At 33.3% G+C, this 21,383-nt stretch overlaps 1 protein-coding gene and 1 pseudogene across 1 annotated transcript; both read right to left on the reverse strand.

The window, feature by feature from the left end:
• Window positions 1-4,205: 4,205 nt before the first annotated feature.
• LOC124363433 lies at window positions 4,206-15,073 on the reverse strand (annotated as a pseudogene).
• A 307-nt stretch (window positions 15,074-15,380) lies between these two features.
• Window positions 15,381-20,001, reverse strand: LOC124363820. The gene is made up of 3 exons (XM_046819082.1): window positions 19,881-20,001; window positions 15,790-15,918; window positions 15,381-15,655 (listed from the first exon to the last, which is right to left on the reverse strand). Exons 1-3 carry the CDS (start codon window positions 19,881-19,883, stop codon window positions 15,401-15,403), a joined length of 387 nt encoding a protein of 128 aa, XP_046675038.1. The 5' UTR covers window positions 19,884-20,001; the 3' UTR covers window positions 15,381-15,400.
• Between the last annotated feature and the right edge of the window lie 1,382 nt (window positions 20,002-21,383).

Consider the following 21,383-nt stretch of genomic DNA (forward strand, 5'->3'; position numbering starts at 1 on the left):
TCCAAACAGTGTTCTCTTTTAACAGCCATTTTGGTTCTCTGAACAAATTACAGCCATTTTCATATATTCAGTAACATGAGAGGAAGGTGTTTAAAATATCTTGTATAACCTAACGCTCGTGTTTATCTAATGGGCTAATAATAGTGAGTTGTAAGTACAATTTTATTAAGAAAGTAGCTCTTCAAAGTTTAAATGTTTCAAATAAAACTTATGAAAGTAGAAACATTATTATAGGTAAGAAAAAGCTGTACATTTTATTTTTTCTAGTTTAAGGAAAACTTGTTCATCCAAGGGGGACAAATGTACAGATATTTCCCTGTATCTCCGTATAGAAATATATTTTTATTTATTTTAAGAGAGTTTATTTGAACCGTATCACTATAAGGAGAGTATAATAAATAAGTGCAACTTTTTATCTTTGTTTATTAGAATGAGATATATATTGGTTTGATACCATTTTTTTTGCTACATTCTGATTATTTTTAACTAATTAAGAAAAATATTGGTAGGTTGTACAAAATAAGTCACATAAATGTTTTCCTAACAGCACATATTCATTTTATATATTACAAATCTGATTACCAAGAATTGTTTGTTAGAATACAAAATTTTTGTAGCAAATTTATTATGACGATGCATTGCAATTTTAGTTTGAACAAAAAAAATTAAAGCAGAGTTAATTCTATTGTATAAGTTATTAACGGTTAAGTAATAACTTGAAAATTTTTTGTATTTTTTTCCAGATGAGTACAGGAGATGATAACTGCAGTATTTGTAATGGGTTAAATCAAATATTGCTCTGGCGGCAAGTAGTTTGCCTGAGATACTATTGGAATATGTTGAGCAAATTGAATGTGAACACATTTTGAGATAGTTTCAAACAAATAAAACTTTTATAGCTGGAAGTAATAAAACTGAAATAACTAAAAATATATCTTGTTATTGTTACATTTTTGCAAGAAATTTTAAAATTAAATGATGTACTGTAAAAAATGGCTAACAAATTAAAATCAACTTAATATTGCTGATTTGTATTTTTTTATGGTATTTTTAAAACAAGTTTTATTCTATTTTGTCCAGTTACAAAAAAATTAATAATTTATTATTATCACCAATAAGAAGATATGGTAACTAAATATTTATATGTACAGTAATCTGTGTTGAAAATGTGTTCACTCTTTTGTTCAACATCTATCTACATAATGAAATATTTCCTGTAACAGTTTTTTACCATTTTAACCCAAAGGTTATTGTTTGTAATTTACCAAATTGTATGTATTTCTTTTCCAGTCTATTGAGAAAATATTTAAATAAATATAAATGGTTTTATAAAAAAGAAATGGATTTTAAATAATTATTTGTATTTCCTTGATTCTGACCATTGAATAAAATCTGTAAATTAATTTGACATGTTAGGTCATATGAATATCACTAGTGTGTTACCCTATAGTGATTCCACTGGTGAAACCAAAATTCACTGCTGATACCCTATAGTGATTCCACTGGTGAAACCAAAATTCACTGCTGATGCCCTATAGTGATTCCACTGGGAATACCCATATTCACATCTGATGCCCTATAGTGATTCCACTGGTGAAACCAAAATTCACTGCTGATGTCCTATAGTGATTCCACTGGGGGATACCCATATTCACATCTGATGCCCTATAGTGATTCCACTGGTGATACCCATATTCACTTCTAACCTATAGTGATTCCACTGGTGAAACCAAAATTCTATGCTGATGCCCTATAGTGATTCCACTGGGGATACCCATATTCACATCTGATGCCCTATAGTGATCCCACTGGGGATACCCATATTCACATCTGATGCCCTATAGTGATTCCACTGGTGAAACCAAAATTCACATCTGATGCCCTATAGTGATCCCACTGGGGATACCCATATTCACATCTGATGCCCTATAGTGATCCCACTGGGGATACCCATATTCCCATCTGATGCCCTATAGTGATTCCACTGGGGATACCCATATTCACATCTGATGTCCTATAGTGATCCCACTGGGATACCCATATTCACAGCTGATGCCCTATAGTGATTCCACTGGTGATACCCATATTCACATCTAACCTATAGTGATTCCACTGGTGATACCCATATTCACATCTCAGGGCGTAAATAAGTCCTGAACGCCTGGATATATTCCAAACTGATTGAGACATTGATGTACAACCTTCACCATACTCATTAAAGTACTTTTTGTATGATACAAAATTCTCCCCGATTTTCAAAGGAGATAACTTTAAATTTTCAAATTGCAACCCCTATCTTGTGACATGTCATTATAAAGGTATATTCAATCAAAACACAATGACATGAACAAAACATCACTACAATGATCCTAGAAAGAGTTATGCATAAATAACCCTTTACATTGTAATGCCACCTAGGAAATAAATCCATTTGCCAAACAACTAAAGCTCCACATAATGAAAAATACAAGCTTCATGAAACAAGAAATATAGACTTTTTCAACTTTGAAGATTTGTTAGCCTCTATTCAATTGTCAGGAAGGCTAGAAAAAAACTGTTCAGTGTGTAGTGTACAAACATCTGCTGATTGTCCTAGAAAAAATCTAGGCACTGTAGCAAAAAGGATCCATCGTCTGTTTTAGATAGTATCACTGTTGAGTATGTAGGGTAAACATGCCAATATAATTAGTGTTGGTATTTTAATTATGTGTCATAACTGTTAATTGCACATTCACACTAATTAACCATAATGTATGTATTGGAACAAAGTTTTCTCAAGTTAATGAAAATTTAGATGCAGTACAACTTTTACATAAACCATTTTTACTTTACTTCTATAAAAGATAGGAACTTCAGGTTTGTATTATTTTGCTAAGATATATCTTTTATCTATGACTATGTATGTAAAAATTCTATAAACGATGTTAAATTTATATTTCTATTCTTTTTTGTATTGATCAAACATTAAAACTAAATTGTTTTTACTTTCACATTTATTTAACTATTACATTTAAAACGAAATTTGGTAGGAAACATTTTTTGGTGGAAGGAGTTCTTGTCCATTTGTTTGTTATCAAATGTACGTGAAACAGAATAAGATATTGTTTAAAATTTTAGCATCTTTGACCCCCTCTGTTCGTCCGCCATTCACCTCTGTCGCTATGCAGGGATAATTGTGTAGTTTCTGTATCATTCTTGTGATTGTAGCATCTTTGACCCCCTCTGTTCGTCCGCCATTCACCTCTGTCGCTATGCAGGGATAATTGTGTAGTTTCTGTATCATTCTTGTGATTGTAGCATCTTTGACCCCCTCTGTTCGTCCGCCATTCACCTCTGTCGCTATGCAGGGATAATTGTGTAGTTTCTGTATCATTCTTGTGATTGTAGCATCTTTGACCCCCTCTGTTCGTCCGCCATTCACCTCTGTCGCTATGCAGGGATAATTGTGTAGTTTCTGTATCATTCTTGTGATTGTAGCATCTTTGACCCCCTCTGTTCGTCCGCCATTCACCTCTGTCGCTATGCAGGGACAATTGTGTAGTTTCTGTATCATTCTTGTGATTGTAGCATCTTTGACCCCCTCTGTTCGTCCGCCATTCACCTCTGTCGCTATGCAGGGACAATTGTGTAGTTTCTGTATCATTCTTGTGATTGTAGCATCTTTGACCCCCTCTGTTCGTCCGCCATTCACCTCTGTCGCTATGCAGGGACAATTGTGTAGTTTCTGTATCATTCTTGTGATTGTAGCATCTTTGACCCCCTCTGTTCGTCCGCCATTCACCTCTGTCGCTATGCAGGGACAATTGTGTAGTTTCTGTATCATTCTTGTGATTGTAGCATCTTTGACCCCCTCTGTTCGTCCGCCATTCACCTCTGTCGCTATGCAGGGATAATTGTGTAGTTTCTGTATCATTCTTGTGATTGTAGCATCTTTGACCCCCTCTGTTCGTCCGCCATTCACCTCTGTCGCTATGCAGGGATAATTGTGTAGTTTCTGTATCATTCTTGTGATTGTGAAAGTTGCAAGCTGTTAAGTGTGTTTTCTTTATGTGAGATATTTCTTAATGATTAAGTAAATTTAGAATTGTTAAGTTGGAGTGTTTTAGTGCTGTGAAAAAAGAGGTTGCAATTTGGAAAAAAATCTTACAGGTCTGGTTTACATTTTTAAAAACATTTATGTGTGGATGGGTTCATAAAAAATGTAATTTCAATAAAAATGGAATATATTTAAAAATCTTATACTCCTAAGATATAAATTACACTAGTAAAGAAATAAATAGTACAATATATAATAAATTATTTTTCATATTCTAAACATTTTGTTTAGCCATTTTTATAATACATAAAAGATGTGAAAAACTAGGCAGTGTTTGGATTGCCAAGATTCATTTTGAATTTTAAATGTAATCAAAATTAAATCTTTTTAAAGATAATCCAAATACAGATGTGGTTTATACCATTTTTTTTTTTTTTTTATTAACTAAAGGATTAATGGTGAAAAATGTATCAACATTGCTAGAGAACTTTTAAAATTTCATAGTGGTATTCATAAAAATTCAACCTCCATTGTGGACTTTATTTTTTATGTTTCAGTTGCATTTTGCTAAAAATTAACAATATTTTATAATACATTTCAAGAAGAATCTTTATATAGGTATATGCGTTGTGCAATTTTTTAACCATTTAACATTCTATAAGTAGTGAACACAATTTATATATGAAACTTCCTTAAATAAGTTATTTAAAAGTATTATAAATAAAAAAGTAAATCATTGAAAACATCTATTGTAATATTTATAAACTAAAACCATACTTTAATTTTAGTTTAAAATAACCCACACAATCTCAAAATGTATGACATTATAAATCAAAATTTGATTGTTTTACCATCACACCTTTATCATACACTATGTTTGGGAAAGGATATTAAGAATCTAATTTTATTATAACAGTAAAGACATTTTGAAAAACTCAATAAAAACAATAATGAAGTTTCATAAAGTTTTGTTTTTAAAATATAAAATACACTCAAGTAGTAAATTGCTTTTAAATCAAAACACAATACTATTTTTCTTATTGAAGATTTTTGTGGTTTTAAACTATTAATGTTTAGTAGTGTGGTTTTAGAGTTATGTTTTACATTTGTCCTCTGGCTACTCTCCATTGACTAAATACTGGAGAGTTTCCTTTAGAAAACATGAATTGTGGAACACATCACATATTTTTCTCCATTTCTAATAAAACAAGTCATCCTTGATCTAAATATTAGGCTAAATGTAAGCTATTAGATGGCATAGATGCATTCAGTCTTGTTTACTGAGGGAAACGGTCGCTCCCACCAAGGCCCTGAGCTTAGCACTGAGGGCCAGCCTGATGTCACGAAAGGCTTCACGATCTGCAAGATTGATGTTCTCATCAGGATCAATAGAATGATCGTATAACTCTGTGCCTGCCATCTGTGTCCACAGGGGAGTCCCTTTCCAGGCAGGCCATTCCGTGTAGCGGTAGTGAGCGGTGCGCAAGGAGTAACCCATGTAGCGCACCTCACGTAATCTCGGCTTATCACTGTTGGGGTGAGATGTGGGGTAGATCCCTGGCCTCGGGTACTGGCTCACTGCCGGCTTTCCGATGTCAGTGACTGTCTAGAACAAAAGTACACCTGTATAACCCAGAAATATTCGTTAATACTTAAGTGTACAGTATTAGTTGCACTGTACCTCATTCTTGACAAGTGAAGTATAGATGACGGGTAACAAACTGGCGCCTTCCGTGCAGGTGGTGACACTGTGGGAGGGGCGGGGACAACGGGGTAGTCGTGGCAGACCTGCAACGTCCACGAGCGTGGGGAACAGGTCCAATAGTTCCACTGGAGCTTGTATAGATCGCATTACTGCAGTCCTGTCTGTCAGTCCAGGCACTCGCAGCAGTAGCGGAACTCTCACAGCCAGCTCATAGTTACTGAACTTGGACCATTCTCCGTGCTCACCCAACGACCAACCTAATACATTTTCATTTGAAATTTTTAAAATACACGATTTTATTGTGTGTGATATGAAAAGCAAGCAAGATCTCTTGTCGGAGGAGTACAATTTTGTGTAAAATGACAATTTTTTGTTAACAGCTTAATCATTGTCATAGTGAGATGATGGCTGACATTGAATACAACTACATCTAAAACTGTATTGAGAGTAGTGTAAAATATTAGTCACAGATATCAATCTTTACATAATATTTCAATCAATTAGTCAACATTACTATGTACAAGCTAATATTGATTGATATTAACAGTGATTTGAAACGAAAAGGATTAGAGAAACAAAAGGTGTGAAGCCTGTGAAACTTAACAATTGCATTTCTCAAAATGTACACTTTTTGTTACAAATAAATCAATTTTATATTACTCACACAATTTCCTAGATACTAATTTAATTGTTTTATAAATTTAACAACACATCTAATTTTTATTTTCACTCCACATACTGTACCTAAATCTAATAAAGATTAATTAATACAAAAATAACTACTATCCAACTTAATAAACCAAATGTCATGAAAACAATCAATTTTCTTATTCTAGAATGAACATAACTAAAGATTCCAGGATTCAAGTCAAACACAGCGTGAGATTTCAGACACTCCACTTAGCGAAAAGTGAACTGGAACGAAACTCAACATTCACAAGTTGCTGATGGCAATTTATTTTAGAAATACAGGGACCCAACATCTTTTAAAAAATAAATGTTTCTAGGTACAAAAATGATGGAGTTGTGAATTTTTTATGGTTGAAGCTGCTGTATTGGAACAAAATTTCATATCAAGCTGGTCAATGAACTTAGCTGAGATATTTATAAAATTAATTTTTATACCAAATTTCAACTTCTTTGGGTTTTGTGTCAAACAGTTAGACTCTGGAGGTAATGTTCGGTGAAGTGAATAAATTAGTACTTACATATCGCCACAAATTAGATTTCTAATAGTGTTTGTTAACCCTTTTAACCCCGACGTCCGTACTATACGGACGTCGTAAAAATGGCGTCAACTCCCGACGTCCGTATAGTGCGGACGTGCACTTTTTATTACTTTACTGGCCACCTATTTCACCAAATGCTTTGAAATTTCACAGACTTGTGCACAAAGATATTTTGCATCGAAATATATTAGAAGTATTTTTTCAGTTTTATTTATTTTTTATATATGTATATGCATTAAAAAAAAACTACTTTCAAAATAATAATTTTATTTGTATATTTCTGTAAGCTACATGTATAAAGAAGTAAAACAAAAAAAGAATTACCTAAATATCTTAAAAAATAACTGAGTTATGAATTTTTTACAAAACCCTTACATTTTGTCTGAAAATGGCTTGGGATTTCTGGCACATCACTTGATTTAATGGCCGGGGTTAAAAGGGTTTTAAGCATATCATGTAATAATCCAAATATATTCTCCGAAAATTAAAATCTTGAAGAATTACATAAAACAAAGTGTTTAAAATTGTGGGACACAAAAGTATAAAAGAAAGGGAAAAGCATATATTAGTCAAATTTTAATTCTTTGGCTACACATAAACATGTAATAAATACTTTTTAAATAATTATATAGTGTTTGAAATAGAAGATAAACTCAACATTTCCTGATATATATATGTTATGAGATGCCCATTGTAAGGACACAAAATTTGTACACATTTTAGTGTTGTCTTTCATAATGATTTATTGACCAAATTGAAATTTTTATAAGTGGTAATATGAGAAATTAAACTTCAATACAGTTTACGTACCATGGTCACCTAGGAGCACAATTATTGTGTTGCTGTACAAGTTGGTAGTGCGCAGCTCATGGATAAGTTTGCCGATCAAGTCATCAACATAGCTTACTGCTGCATAGTAGCTCTGTCTGATGAGACGACTCCACTCGTCTGAAATTGAGACCATGGGTTTTAATTTAGACATATACTGTACATTCACTATTAGTATTCTACTCACATCATTTGTGACCCAATTATACAGAATTAAATGGCTTATTACATGGTTGAATGTATTAGTACTTTTCTAAGCAGAACAGTTTGAAAATCACACATTTACTTGATTTTTTTTATACTGTAATAAACAATCATTATTCTAGTCCTTACATTTTTTTATTAAAATGTTATTAGCATTGGTTGAAAATAATAAAAATAATTAAAAATTTAACTTGAACTATTTAAGGACTTGTTATGAAACAAAAATTTACGTTAAGGATCTTCGATGACACTTAAACTGTGTCACCACCGGAGAGATGTAGGAAATTCACAAGGTTTACAGCCAAAAAGAGAATTGCTCATATTCTGGCTGCCCCCACAGCCAAAACCAACTTTAAGGTATATATAACAGTTTGATAAAAATGTCACAGATATTAACAATGACAGTGTAAAGTTAAGAACTGACTTTGGAACTGAAGTGTTTATGTTCTTGAGGAAGACAAACAAACTTTTACCTGGCATACGTCCGAAGGGAAAGGGGATGTTGAGGGAGGCAATGTCATCCCTCATTCTGACATCAGTCCAGGGGTTCCAGGCCACCGAAGGAAGCAGAACAGGCCATTTATTAGGAGGCAAAACTCACGTTCGCAAGTGGGTGGTGATCTAGGCATGTCAGATTACAGTTTTTGAAAGTTACCGCTTCCTGTATAAGTACTAACATCCAGAATTCATGATTATTACAAAAGTCGATTCTAGAGAAGAGGGGGGACCCTTCTGAGATTTGCTGTGTTCCATTCTGTCAGTGAGTCACAGCACTCTATTTTCTATGTCATTAACATGTGTTTTCATCGCATTTCACAATGACTGATCTTTTGAGCAGCAAAGAATGTGCAGAAATTTGAGCATTTTGCGTCAGAAATAATTTCTCTGATACACACAGCTGTATATATCATGTCTATGGGTGATATTCAGATAAAATAATAATTTTGTCTATTTAAGATGGCTGCATTTGAGTGACAAGTGACCAGCATCTAGTAGGTCTGTATCGATCATAAATCTAAAAACACTGTTCATTTTTAAATCTGTAAAACTTTACAAACTGCAGATTTTAAGATGCAAAGTTCTTCCAGCTCCCATACTGATTGTACTTAATTGATTATTGACAGTATTCATTAATTACCACACAAACAATTTAGATTTCTGGCCAATACAGGCCTGACAGGTTGTGGATCACTCTTCATTTAAATATGGCCATTTTAAATAGCCTACCATCACACTTATCTGAGATACCTATAAACTCATCACAAAAAACATTGTTGTTGTTATAGAGATTACAGCATCTCTGAAGCAGAATGGCCAAATTTCTAGTAAAAAACCTCTTGTGAGCTCTGCTTAATACGTTCACGACGACGGCAATTTTACGTGTTTGTTTCATATTGAGCAGTCATATATAACACAAAATCTTCAAAATAGGCGTAAACGTTGTTTTCCATAAAACCATTCTATAATGCATAAATAATGCATTTTAGGTTGAAAAAACAATGATAAAATGTATATGAGTAAGTTAAAACCAGTGTGTCACCCGTGGCACACGACGCCTATACATTGCCCTTCGCTTCAATGGGCGTCGTGTGTCACCGGTGACACACTGGTTTACTGAACCTAAACCTACTCTATGCTACGATCTGCTGGCGGGTGGCGAGCCACATCACTAACTTTCTCTGCGTTTTTCTTTGTTGTTCTCTTCCCGCGCAATCATCAAGCTAACCTAGTCCACTCACTTGCGGCTGCTCAGTGCTACTGTTGTGGTGTTTTATATTAGTTGTTATTGTGCAATTTGAATCTTAGCTTGGGAGATGGATGACAGTGACATTGAGAACGCTTTGGACGATTTTGATATAAATGAACTAACTGATTTTGGGTACTCAGGAAGCGAATATGTACCTTCGTCTATCTGCTCTGACGGACAGCAGGGCAGAATCTGTAGATGATATGAGTGATGTGGAAGATAACCCGCTACCTCTAAGTAATCAACAGCTTGTAAACATTGACATTGTAGCTAATCCTCAGCCCCCCGGATTGTAAATAATTTTACATGCTGAAAATAATCTACAAAATGATCATCACCCCAATAATGTTGAACCTCATAGGCCTCAACGACAAACTGAGATTGTAAGAGTTTGGGGTGCCCAGTTGTAACCTATAGAGTGCGGCACCGGTGACACACACGGGCATTCTGATCGAAGCAGCGTGTATCACCGGTGACGCATGTCGTCCGTGAACGTGTTAAGACATTCAGACTTAGTTAAGTACAGCATAAGCACATATAATAAAATAAAAAGCAGTGAGTGCTGTGAGTCACTGGCTGGACAGAGTGCAGTGAATGTCTGAGAGTGGGCTTGGAAGGGTCCCTCTACACATCCGTAATTGATCTGGGACAGTCTTGTTACTATCGGCCAGGTCAGATACTTTCCTAATATACCTTGTATTTTGCGATACCACTGTAAAAAAAAATCATAGTGCCCTCTGATCCTATAGAAATAAGCATGTGAGTCTAGTATTAGCATAAGTTTTTCATCTGCTCAGATCTCTGCCCTATACATAAGAACTGACAGCTAATATAGTTAGCAGTGTCATTCTGATCTGTTTCAAGATTACCAATGTTGCTCAGTAGGTGATCTTATTGCCCAACATTTATTCTCAAATACTTTTAGTTACCACCCCACAGTGGAAAATATCCTAGCATGGAAAGAGACTCCAATGGACATATTTACCATTTTCAGCTGTGATATAGAGGTAACAGATGTGGTTTCAAAAAAATGGTAACCCTCCAAGTTAACTTATTCAGAAGTATTGTGTTTACAGGACGGACATACACAGCAAAAAAAAAACCTGTCTTTGTCATCAACTAAAGGGAGAGACTGCTAAATGCTCTGCGTTCTTCACGTTACCAATATAGTTACAAGATAAGACCAATGTAATCATCAAGACTTCCAATGGACCAATGTTTAGCATTTTCAGTTTATCAATATAAAGGTAGCAGGGGTGGTAAAAAAATTCTAACCCTTCAAGTTAACTTATTCAAAAAATTTGTTTCACAGACGGATATACAGCAACAAAAACCTGTCTTTGTCATCAACTAGTAGGAGAGACTCTTAATAAATGCTCTGTGTTCTTCACCTTACTAACATGGTTACAGATAAGACCAATGTCAAGACTCCCAAAAGACTGATGTTTAGCAGTTTCAACAGGTAGAGTTTTACACAAAAATTCCTACCCTGTGGGTCAACTTAGTCAACTAGTTCCAACAGTTATTATGCTTACAGAGAGACAGAAATTGGATTTTGTTCATCAGCAATTGGCAGGAGAGTCTATGCTAAATTGCTTGGCTAAAGCTGATTAATTTATTCTGGTGCAACTGGTCACATAAGATTTTAAGTGCATACAAGCAAGTTTTAGGAGGAAATGCTAATCAGCTTACTTAGATACTTGCGGGGATACTTGAGTGGAACAATGAGGTTTGTGGAAGCCGACCGCCAGAAGGAAATTTCGTGCCCTCTCCTCCTCAGCCCATCACTCCCAATCTTTGCAGAAAATCTCTTGCTTCCCTATAGACATAAGGTTATGAATACCCCCCATTTCAAAACTTTTAAATTTGGTAATAAATCACTTAGAGTCCAATCAATGTAACAGGAGAGAATATACGTCATCAAAAAGTGAAGACATACTCAAGTTTCAATTTGATTTGAGTAGATTCATGGATAAAAGTTTAAAATTCTTGTCTATGAAAAGGGGGGCATATAATGTTTTAAGTGTGATTTTTATTTCTATTGTTTGCTAGTTGTGAAGAGTTAAAAGACCCATAATGGGCAACTTTACTTCAGAAAATTTTAAATGGCATACCATAAACTGGGGAAGGGGGTGAGGAGAATATAACTCTCCCAACGTATGTACATTTTTATAATAGTTTATAAAAAACAGCTATGGTGGGAATGGTTTATTCAGTGTGAATGTTGAGTGTTTAGCATCTGGAATCTGATGCTGTCACTGACTTAACTCCTGGAAATCTGGAGTCGTGTTTGTTCTGAAGAGATCAAAATAATGTCGGCGGTGAAGAAGTTCAAAATGACCATTTTACATCATTTTGACATCATAGACACCTAGGACTACAAAATATAGTGTAATCTAGGTGAAGAGATATTCCCATTGTCTCATCGACGATGATGACTCAAGATTCCAGAGTTCAAGTCTGACAGTGTCAGATTCCAGATGCTGCACCAAAAGGAAAGGTTGAACTGGAGCTAAACTCAACATTCACAATTTAAGAAAAACTTTCGCAAAATGGGCTTGCCAGTACAGAAATTACTATATGCCTAGTTGGAGGGTTAAATGCTTCAGTCTGAATTAGGCCTTTCTAATTTATATTTATTCCAAACCCTCTGGTGTTGATGTGCTCCTCAGTCAAATTCCTCTCCCCCAACGCCAAGTCCTAGTTACGCTGTTGGACATTTGTTAGTACTTTTGTCTTTATTAATATTTTGGTGATAGAAAGTCTCCAAATACCTGGAGATTGTGTAGATAGATACCTGTAGACTCTCCAGATCAGGGAGAGAGCCCCCAGGCTGCTGGTCCGGAGTGACAGGACATACAAGGTTGCTGTTGTAAGCCCTCCTGACCTTCTCGACTGCCAGACTGGTGCGTTCATGTAAGCCTGGCTAGGAGGGTGGTACGGAGTACTGGACCAGCTGTATGGCTGATCATCACTCCAGTTGCTTGAGATTCCTGGACACGATATGTGAATAATATTTATTATAACTTTATCTATAAACCTGTCAAAAGCAGGAGCAAAATTATATAATATAGATTTCAAGCTTTATCCTGGTCCAAGGAGGCCACATTGAACAATGATTAAAGTTTTGTTATATAATTCACATTCTTCCAAGTAGAATTACATTTGAGATTGTGACTAAGGTGTCATGAAAGATTTTCTTTTTTTAAATACATGTTTAACTTAGCTTAGTTAGCCAATTAGTTATTATGGCAAAATTTACCATTTAATTAGGTAATAAAGGGGATTTTTTATAGAAAACACTGAAAAATTAAATAAATAAGAAAATTGTGGCTTAGTATGAAATTTACATGTACATTACACTTTAGTTCCATAATTTTAATCTAAAAAAATAATTGCATACATATGTGCACAAAATTAGGTTAGAGCCCAATAATTTACTATCAGATTTCAAAAAGTAAAGCAATTATGGTGTTTAGTAAGAGTTTCTACAACAAATATTCCTTGGTGTTTTTTTATAAAACTTTATAGATATTTATTGTTATAAATCTTTGAATGACTGCCATTTTGATATGAAACTAGATTTTGGTTTTGAAATTTTCTTCACAATAGACCTTGCCAATGATAGCATTACATTTAGATTCATTTGGTGCAGCGGTTTCAAAACTAATAATTTTATTTAAATATTACAAAACAGCCAGATGAATTGAAATTAAGCTATGTTTATGTAGTGATTTATTTTCTTATAACCCAAAGAATAACTTCCCAAGAAGTTGATATAAGAGGTTGGAAACACACCTGTATATTTCAGGTTGACACAACATCAGGAAATTATGATACAAAACAAGCAAAAACATTCAAATGAATACATGTCTATCTTTTTTTCTGTTTGTGTCTAACTGGCCATGAGGTTTTTTAATTTTGTAACTCACATCTCAAAAAATTGTATTGTTTAAAGTTGTTGGCATTTACTTTCTCTATCAAAATAGCTGCATTTATAAAAGTTTTTAAAATTAAATATATAAATACTGTAAATCCTGTAGCAAATTGCAAGAGTTGGTTTTTTATTTTTCAACAAATTTATACAAATAGGATATTGTTGGATTTGTCATAAGGTTCCATCAAAACATATTCTTGAAAATGGATATAAAATGTGTGCACACATATACATACATCAGTAAGCAAAAATTGGCTATGGTTAGAATCAGATTAGAATATTTTATAAAATAAGCTATATTGATGTTATTATTTATTTGTATTAAAAAAAATAAAATGGGAGGCAAGTTGTTGCATCTTATCTAATAGCGTTGGACACAGGAAAATTTAATATCACAATGATCCAATTACAGATTAAATAATTTAGAAGCCCATGGTCAGCTGTTCATATTGACTTGCTGGGGGTAAAAAATTTAACTCCCATTTCCAAGACTCTGAACATGTTTCCAATGTTAAAACCTATCCAAAACCTGCAGGGATCAGGCATGATGGGCCAGCTCTATACTTCTGTAAAAAAAAAAACAATAGTCCTTAAAAACGATAAAAAAATCAGTGCCTATTTTGAGTGGGATAATAATTACATAAAAACGTGCTACGCTTAGTGTACCAATTGTTAAATGTAAGTTTATACAAATCATTTCTCATTTAAATTTAGGTAAATAAATGTAATAAGGTTATAATATATTCATTCTTGGTACTTTTGTTGGTTCTTAGCCCTAACAAATAAGTAACCACCCAAAAAAAAATTAAATGAGGCCTATAATTACATTTATCTCTCTATTATTATTTGTCCGAATTGGAAAATATTTTTTTATCGCACGTTCATAATAACCTTATTAAACTGCTTGTTTTGCATACCTCATTTGTAATAACCAGTTAAAGAGTTAAGGTTAATAATGCCAGGCAGTTTAAGTTTTGAGTTGTAAACTAGAACCTGTAGAGTTTATAGAATAAATCTGAATACACAGTAAGTAAAATATGAGATAGACCTAATTCAAAGTCCCCCCCCACCCCCCCCCCCCCCCACCCCCCCCCCCCCCCACCCCCCCCCCCCCCCACCCCCCCCCCCCCCCACCCCCCCCCCCCCCCACCCCCCCCCCAAATAATAATAAAAAATTTATATTAACATGAAAATTTACAAGCTGTCAACAACAAAACAACAATAATAAAACAAAATTTAGATTGATAGAGGATTAATAGTACAATCATCTATGATTTTTCACTCAGCCACATAAAATCTACAATATGCGAAGGTGTTCGGCTGGAGAAAGAAGCTTCAACATCTTTTTTAAACTTACCATCTGATTGATAAAAAAATCAATATCCATTACTGAAAGAGCAATATTATAGTTTCTCATCATAGTATTTATCAGCGGATTCAAAGCACAATTAGTTCTGGACAGTCTTAAAATAAAAAGTGAATTAGCTCTCCTGTAAAAAGTTATTCATAGAGATACCATCATGCAAGATACACCACTTGCCGATACTGACTTGTGTAAACTATTTGTACTACATTATTTTGAGATATTCTGCAAAACTAGTATATGAATTAAAACAGTTAACAATACTCCTGTAATGTAAGAGAACTTTTCAGTTTGGCCAGCAAAGACTGTAGCAGAGCATGCACTTACTTGTCGCATAGGAATCCTAGGGATTTAAACTTGCGCACGCCTGCCTTTGGGCTGGTTCTGAGAGGTGAACTCGCACGAGACCTGTGTGGGGTGAGGAGGGGTGCCAGACATGGGGTAGCAGTTGGCGTTCTCTATGGAGTCGAACTGACTCGCCACCTTGGTGAGCAGCTTGAGATTTGCTGTAGGAGAGATCGGGGAGTCGGCTGTCGTAGTGTTGTGTATGTCTCCCAACACCTTGCGTTTGCGTGGCGACATATACATTGCCTGGTAGTCCATCTTCTGTAACACATTTACTACATTAGAACTTTCACACGTAAAACTTTACATTAGGAACTTGACCTACAATTTCACCACCAAGTGGAACTCAGTAACAAAGTACAAGAGAAAAAAAATGGAAGAATGTTTGCCAATACCTGTATAGTATTGACAAATTGACTACTCCCATGTTGAGGGTTGGAGAAGAGGGACCAGGGTATGGTGGGGAGAATGAAATGGGCAGAGACTTGGAGAGAAGGCTCAGGATTACGGAATACACATGTATCCTGTTAACAACAAATTGAATTGTTCTTAACTGTAGGTTTTAAAGTATTGGTTATTAGGACTAACTTCTGAACAGATCTACAAAATAAGAAGATATGAAACATCTAGACTGTACCAGAAATGAAAAACTATTAAAATGGAAAATTTTGATATTTCTACAAATAATTTACAAACTTATAACCAAGTAACAGTACGCCTACACCTATACACTATAGTTCTTAATTATAAAAAAAAAATCACCACAATAAATCACATTAATACGATTATGCTTATGAAAATACAATTTAATTCATGAATTTAAAATATTTATATAGTATTGGTTTAATGTAACAAAAGCGATTGATTTATACCATTTCTGCTAAGTATTTTGTCTCACAGCTTTAAAAACATACTAAAATGGATCATCACCAATTCCACCACTCCCTGTCTATTCACTTATATTTGAAAAGCTAATTGGCAATGCAATCACTCTTGAGTCCAACTTGTAAAGCTTTACAAGATTCAACTAATTAAGAGTTAACAAAATATGCCTCTAGGGGGCAATACCCATAAGTGCCTTATTGCCTGAATTTAGTTTTTTAGTTTTGTGTTAGTCATTGTTGCTAACTTATTACTTATTAAATTATTATGCTCACTTTTGTAATGGTTGAACCATTTGAAATAAAATAAAATAAAAATAAAACAAAAATCAGTAAATCAACAATGTATTTACTGTGATTGACAGTAATATAAAATCATTTTCATTTGTAGTCGGACCAAAATATGTTTTCCATACATCATTCAGTTACTAAAATTGTGGTTCCTGATTTAATATGCTCAATTAATGACAGAAACATTGTTTCCGCTAATCATAATTATCTATAATTAGGGTGTTTTAGTATTTGATCATTTAGACAGTCCTAATCGATAATTTGATTGTTTTTGTGGTCGCTTATTACACTGTGACCACTATGGTTTAAAAGTTGCACATGTATGAACCTATTAATTCATGTCTTATCTTATTTTGTCGATTAAATATATCCTCTTATAATAAACATCAACATCATATTAATGTGATTTATGTACTATCAGGTCAAGAAAAACTAGGAGCTATCGAAAGCAGTATTTTTCCCTTTCTGTTACTGGGGTTGTGACATACAGTATTAAATTGTTTATTACAGAAACAAAACAAAAAGAGAATTAATTCTAATTTGCCATCTTCTTACACTTAGTGTTGGATGTGTCTGTGACACAAATTGTAAAATACCATGGGTTAGCTGTTTTCTACATATTTTAGTGTCTTAATCTATTTTTAGTGAAAGTTCATCAGAGGTAAAATTAGTTTTCGAATACATATTTACCTTTTTACTGAAACTGTTTGTTAAATTATTGGCTCGTAATCAGCTATCGAGCTATAGTGATTTTAAACTGACCAGTAAGAAAATTATCACAACTTTCTTAAATAAGTTTCAGCTAAACAACAAGGAAATCAACATGAAAATATAGGAATAGAAAACAAAAACTCTTAGGCTTATATATTTTATTACATAATTACTTATTTGTATAAATTGTTACATAAATTATATATATATATATATATATATATATATATATATACACACATTAAATTTGTATAAACGGCAATAGCCTTATTTTAATTTCAATAAACATTGAATCGCAAAAAGTACTTGCTCCGCCGGGACTCGAACCCGGATCTCTAACTTGCCGGGTGAATGTGTTATCACTACACCACAGAGCCCTCACTTTTTACGATTCAATTATTTTGTATTTGGCCGTATCTGTCACATATGCGTTTGTCAGAGATATGGCCAAATACAAAATAATTGAATCGTAAAAAGTGAGGGCTCTGTGGTGTGATGGTAGCACATTCACCCGGCAAGTGAGAGATCTGGGTTTGAGTCCCGGCAGAGCAAGTACTTTTTGCGATTCAATGTTTATTGAATTTATATATATAACTGAATTATTCCTAACGTTCTGTATTTCATCCGTCGAAATGAAAATATTTAATAGAACAGGTTCTGTTAATGTAGCCTACAATTATAATTAATTCTAACACTACTATTACCAATCTGTTATATAAAGATCCGTTTCTCATCACTTATGTACATAACCGCCTTTTATTTTGTAGTTTTAGTATGGTTCTATGCAGGCGGGTGTAATAAAGTGTACATTTTCTAAAACTAGAGAAGATTTATACAAAATAGATATCTTAAATTTCTAGTTCTCTCAAATGCAATAATGTCAATTCTTAGGCATGATGCAACTTCCAAACAAATAAAAGTATAAAAGATGTTATAAAATTATACTTTACATGCAATATTTTTTGTTCAACTAAAAAAAACATCCTACTGCTTTTAATTGAATTGTAAAAAATGTTTGTGTGAAGCTCCAAAGTGGCATTAGACTACAGGATAAGGATAGAGTATGATAAGTGAACCCGATTTTTTTATGTACAAATTATCAAACAGAATTGAATTATTATGTCCATTGATAAAATCAACCAATAGTAATTAATTTAAATAATATAAATAAATCATCTGCACCAACTGTACACACATTTTCATATTCTAAACACAATTGTTCCATGAGTGACTTTTTAAAATAAAAAAAGATAATTCACTTTAGAAAACTATATAAAATAACACTAACAGTTGATTTACTGTGTCTGTAATATATTATATATAGGCTATTGTCAGTATATTATTTTGTTACGTTTTCTTTATTATTAATTTGAAATTGACTTTAATTTAGTATTTTAGATACGTTGATTTTGACTGATAGTTTTCTGTTATTCAATATAATAAAGTATCAATGATTGTAATAAGTGATATATAAACCGGGTCCATTTATCGTAATCTACCCAAGGATAAAATTATTGCTATTTCTAAAATTAAATAGGCTAACTTTTTAGTGAGCCTTTTAATCAACTTTGATTTTGGTATTTATTTTGTTTAAACCTCCTCCTTCAGTGTGGAATAATATAGAAAAGGAACATTTAGAATGAGAACAAATGAAATAAATAAGTTATAAAATAAAATAAGAAGTTGGCAGATGGCTCAGGTAGACAGGTTGGCTCTCGGGTAGGGCTATTGATCCTCAGTTAGATCTGACAGTCAGATAGTTAGATTAGGTGAGTTTTCATAGTATTTTGTCAGAATGTTGGTTATCCTGATATCCTTCTTTTATCCTAGGCTACCGTGTTAATCCCACACACAAAACCCAACTCTCCTATCCCCCTAGTTTGCTGATGTTAAGTCAGAAATATTTTAAAGTGGTTTTAGATCGTTTTAGTGGGTGTCTCCTGAAGCCAACTCATACAGACCTACCCAATTAGTTCAAAGTTCTGTAAGCTAAATAGGTATGGATATATTGCCTTTTTCCATAAAATGCCAAGCTATGGTACATGAAAGGTTGGGGAAGACCATGGCATAGTTTTCTCATATTTTATGTAGATAGTACTCATCATCCAGATGGCTGCATACTGTTTACATTAAAAAAGAATGTGTTGCCTAGCCTAAATTGATTACATTCCATTCTTAGTAAATATTATATATGTAAAATATGATCCAGTAAATAAATGGAGGGCATAGTTGCTTGTTATTCAGACCAATAGCATGTGGCAGCCTATTCAAATACTTGTGATTAATATTTACTGAGAAATCTCTTCAGACAATAGACTTGAAATAAAGTTTTTATATCGCCCTATAATTTCTAGCAATAGACACACACTTAACAGTAATGAGTTTAATAACTAAGAGCATCTCAGAAAAATACTTCAATATTTAAACAAATATTTAAAATTATACTGCTAACTTAGAAAATTGTACTGTAACGTAGTGAGAAGACATCTAAACATTTGTATCGCTAATACAGTAAGCCTAATTTTAAGGTTAAATAGCAGGTATTTTATCTTTTAAACTACGTTATATCAATATTTAAAATAAAACAATCACTCTGTACATACCATTGACGGAATATTATTCAATCCCAAGAAAAAGTTAAGTCTTCGCTACCTAACCAAAAACTGCATCTACAAACTTTAGCACCAAATGAGAAAGCTGAGTTTGCAGAACATTTTGGGGCGCGTGGACAGATATTGGTGAATCATGGACATTTAAATAATCAAAGCCATGGCGATTACGCGCCATTTTTCGTTCCTGTCAACTTATCCAATTTATTACTACATATAATGCCTCGACCTCAATTATCTATTTATTAAACTCAATTCCACAATAAAATTGTTCATCCGTTTATCAGTAATTAATTTAATTACAATTTGCTACTCATAACCACGCATATTCCAACGGTCGTATACTAAACGCGGTGTCACGACTTATGAATTACTTGCCTAATAGTCATCGATTAAGGACCTTAAAATAATACTTATGTTATATAAAACTATTAAAACACACAGTTAATTTTGCTTAAAATTGGTTGAATTTATGTTAATCAACACAATAACTATCGATTCCTGGAAAATAAGTGGTGAATAATGTAGTGCAAATTGATTCGTGCATTTCCAAAACGATGTAAATAACTAAAACTAAATTTTACAGGAAAAGAAAAAACATTCATTAAAAAAAGGCGTGTTTGAACAAAAATAATTAACTCTATTTGATTGTCAAAATGTATGAATATTTCTTGCAAACATTACATCCTAAGACTAATGAAATTAACGTATGTTGTCGCTCCCTAAAGCGACTTCTTCCGGAACCACAACAGTGCGAGTTTTCAAGCATAAACTCAAAACCATCATTCAATGTCCCAGCAGAAACGTTAGTACTTACTTTAGAATTATTAAGTATTATATCTTGTAGTGCCAACTGAGTTCCACCACCCCATTTTGGATATTGAAATGGTACGCTCTGGTCTGTGAATCTAGAAATGCAGTGTACAAACCCAATTTAAACTAAAGGAACAAATCAATTATTATATTTAATACTTGCAGCTCTGGCAGTATCATATATATAAATAATCATTGGGAATTGTCAAAAATATTGCATATTTTTGTGTCAACCTCAGAATTTACTTGTCATTCTTCTTGTTGTAATTTTTTTAATATTAGCCTTGTTATTATATATTGGTAATATCGTCCTTATACTATTCTTGTAATTTTTATCTGTATTGTTATATGTTGTTATTGTTATCTTAATAGACTTTTACTATTGAATGATTATCTGAATCTTTTCTCAATATAGTTTTTTAAATTTTTTAAATAAATTAGTAAGGATATTCTTTGTAAAATGGTTTTATGTAAATAAATAGTTTTAATTTTTGCAACAAAAATATTCATAAATAATTTGAAGTAAAAAAGTTTATTCTATGTTAGATAGGCATTGCGTTTTCGTTGGCTGGAGTATCCAGTAGCATTACTTGATAGTATCCATGAACGTTTGACAGGGGATAATGCACCATCCTTTTGATATTTACTTTTGTCTTTGTTTTCAGTTAAAACATTATCAAAAAC

This window comes from Homalodisca vitripennis, chromosome 5 (genome assembly GCF_021130785.1).
Source record: "Homalodisca vitripennis isolate AUS2020 chromosome 5, UT_GWSS_2.1, whole genome shotgun sequence".
Taxonomy (NCBI): domain Eukaryota; kingdom Metazoa; phylum Arthropoda; class Insecta; order Hemiptera; family Cicadellidae; genus Homalodisca; species Homalodisca vitripennis.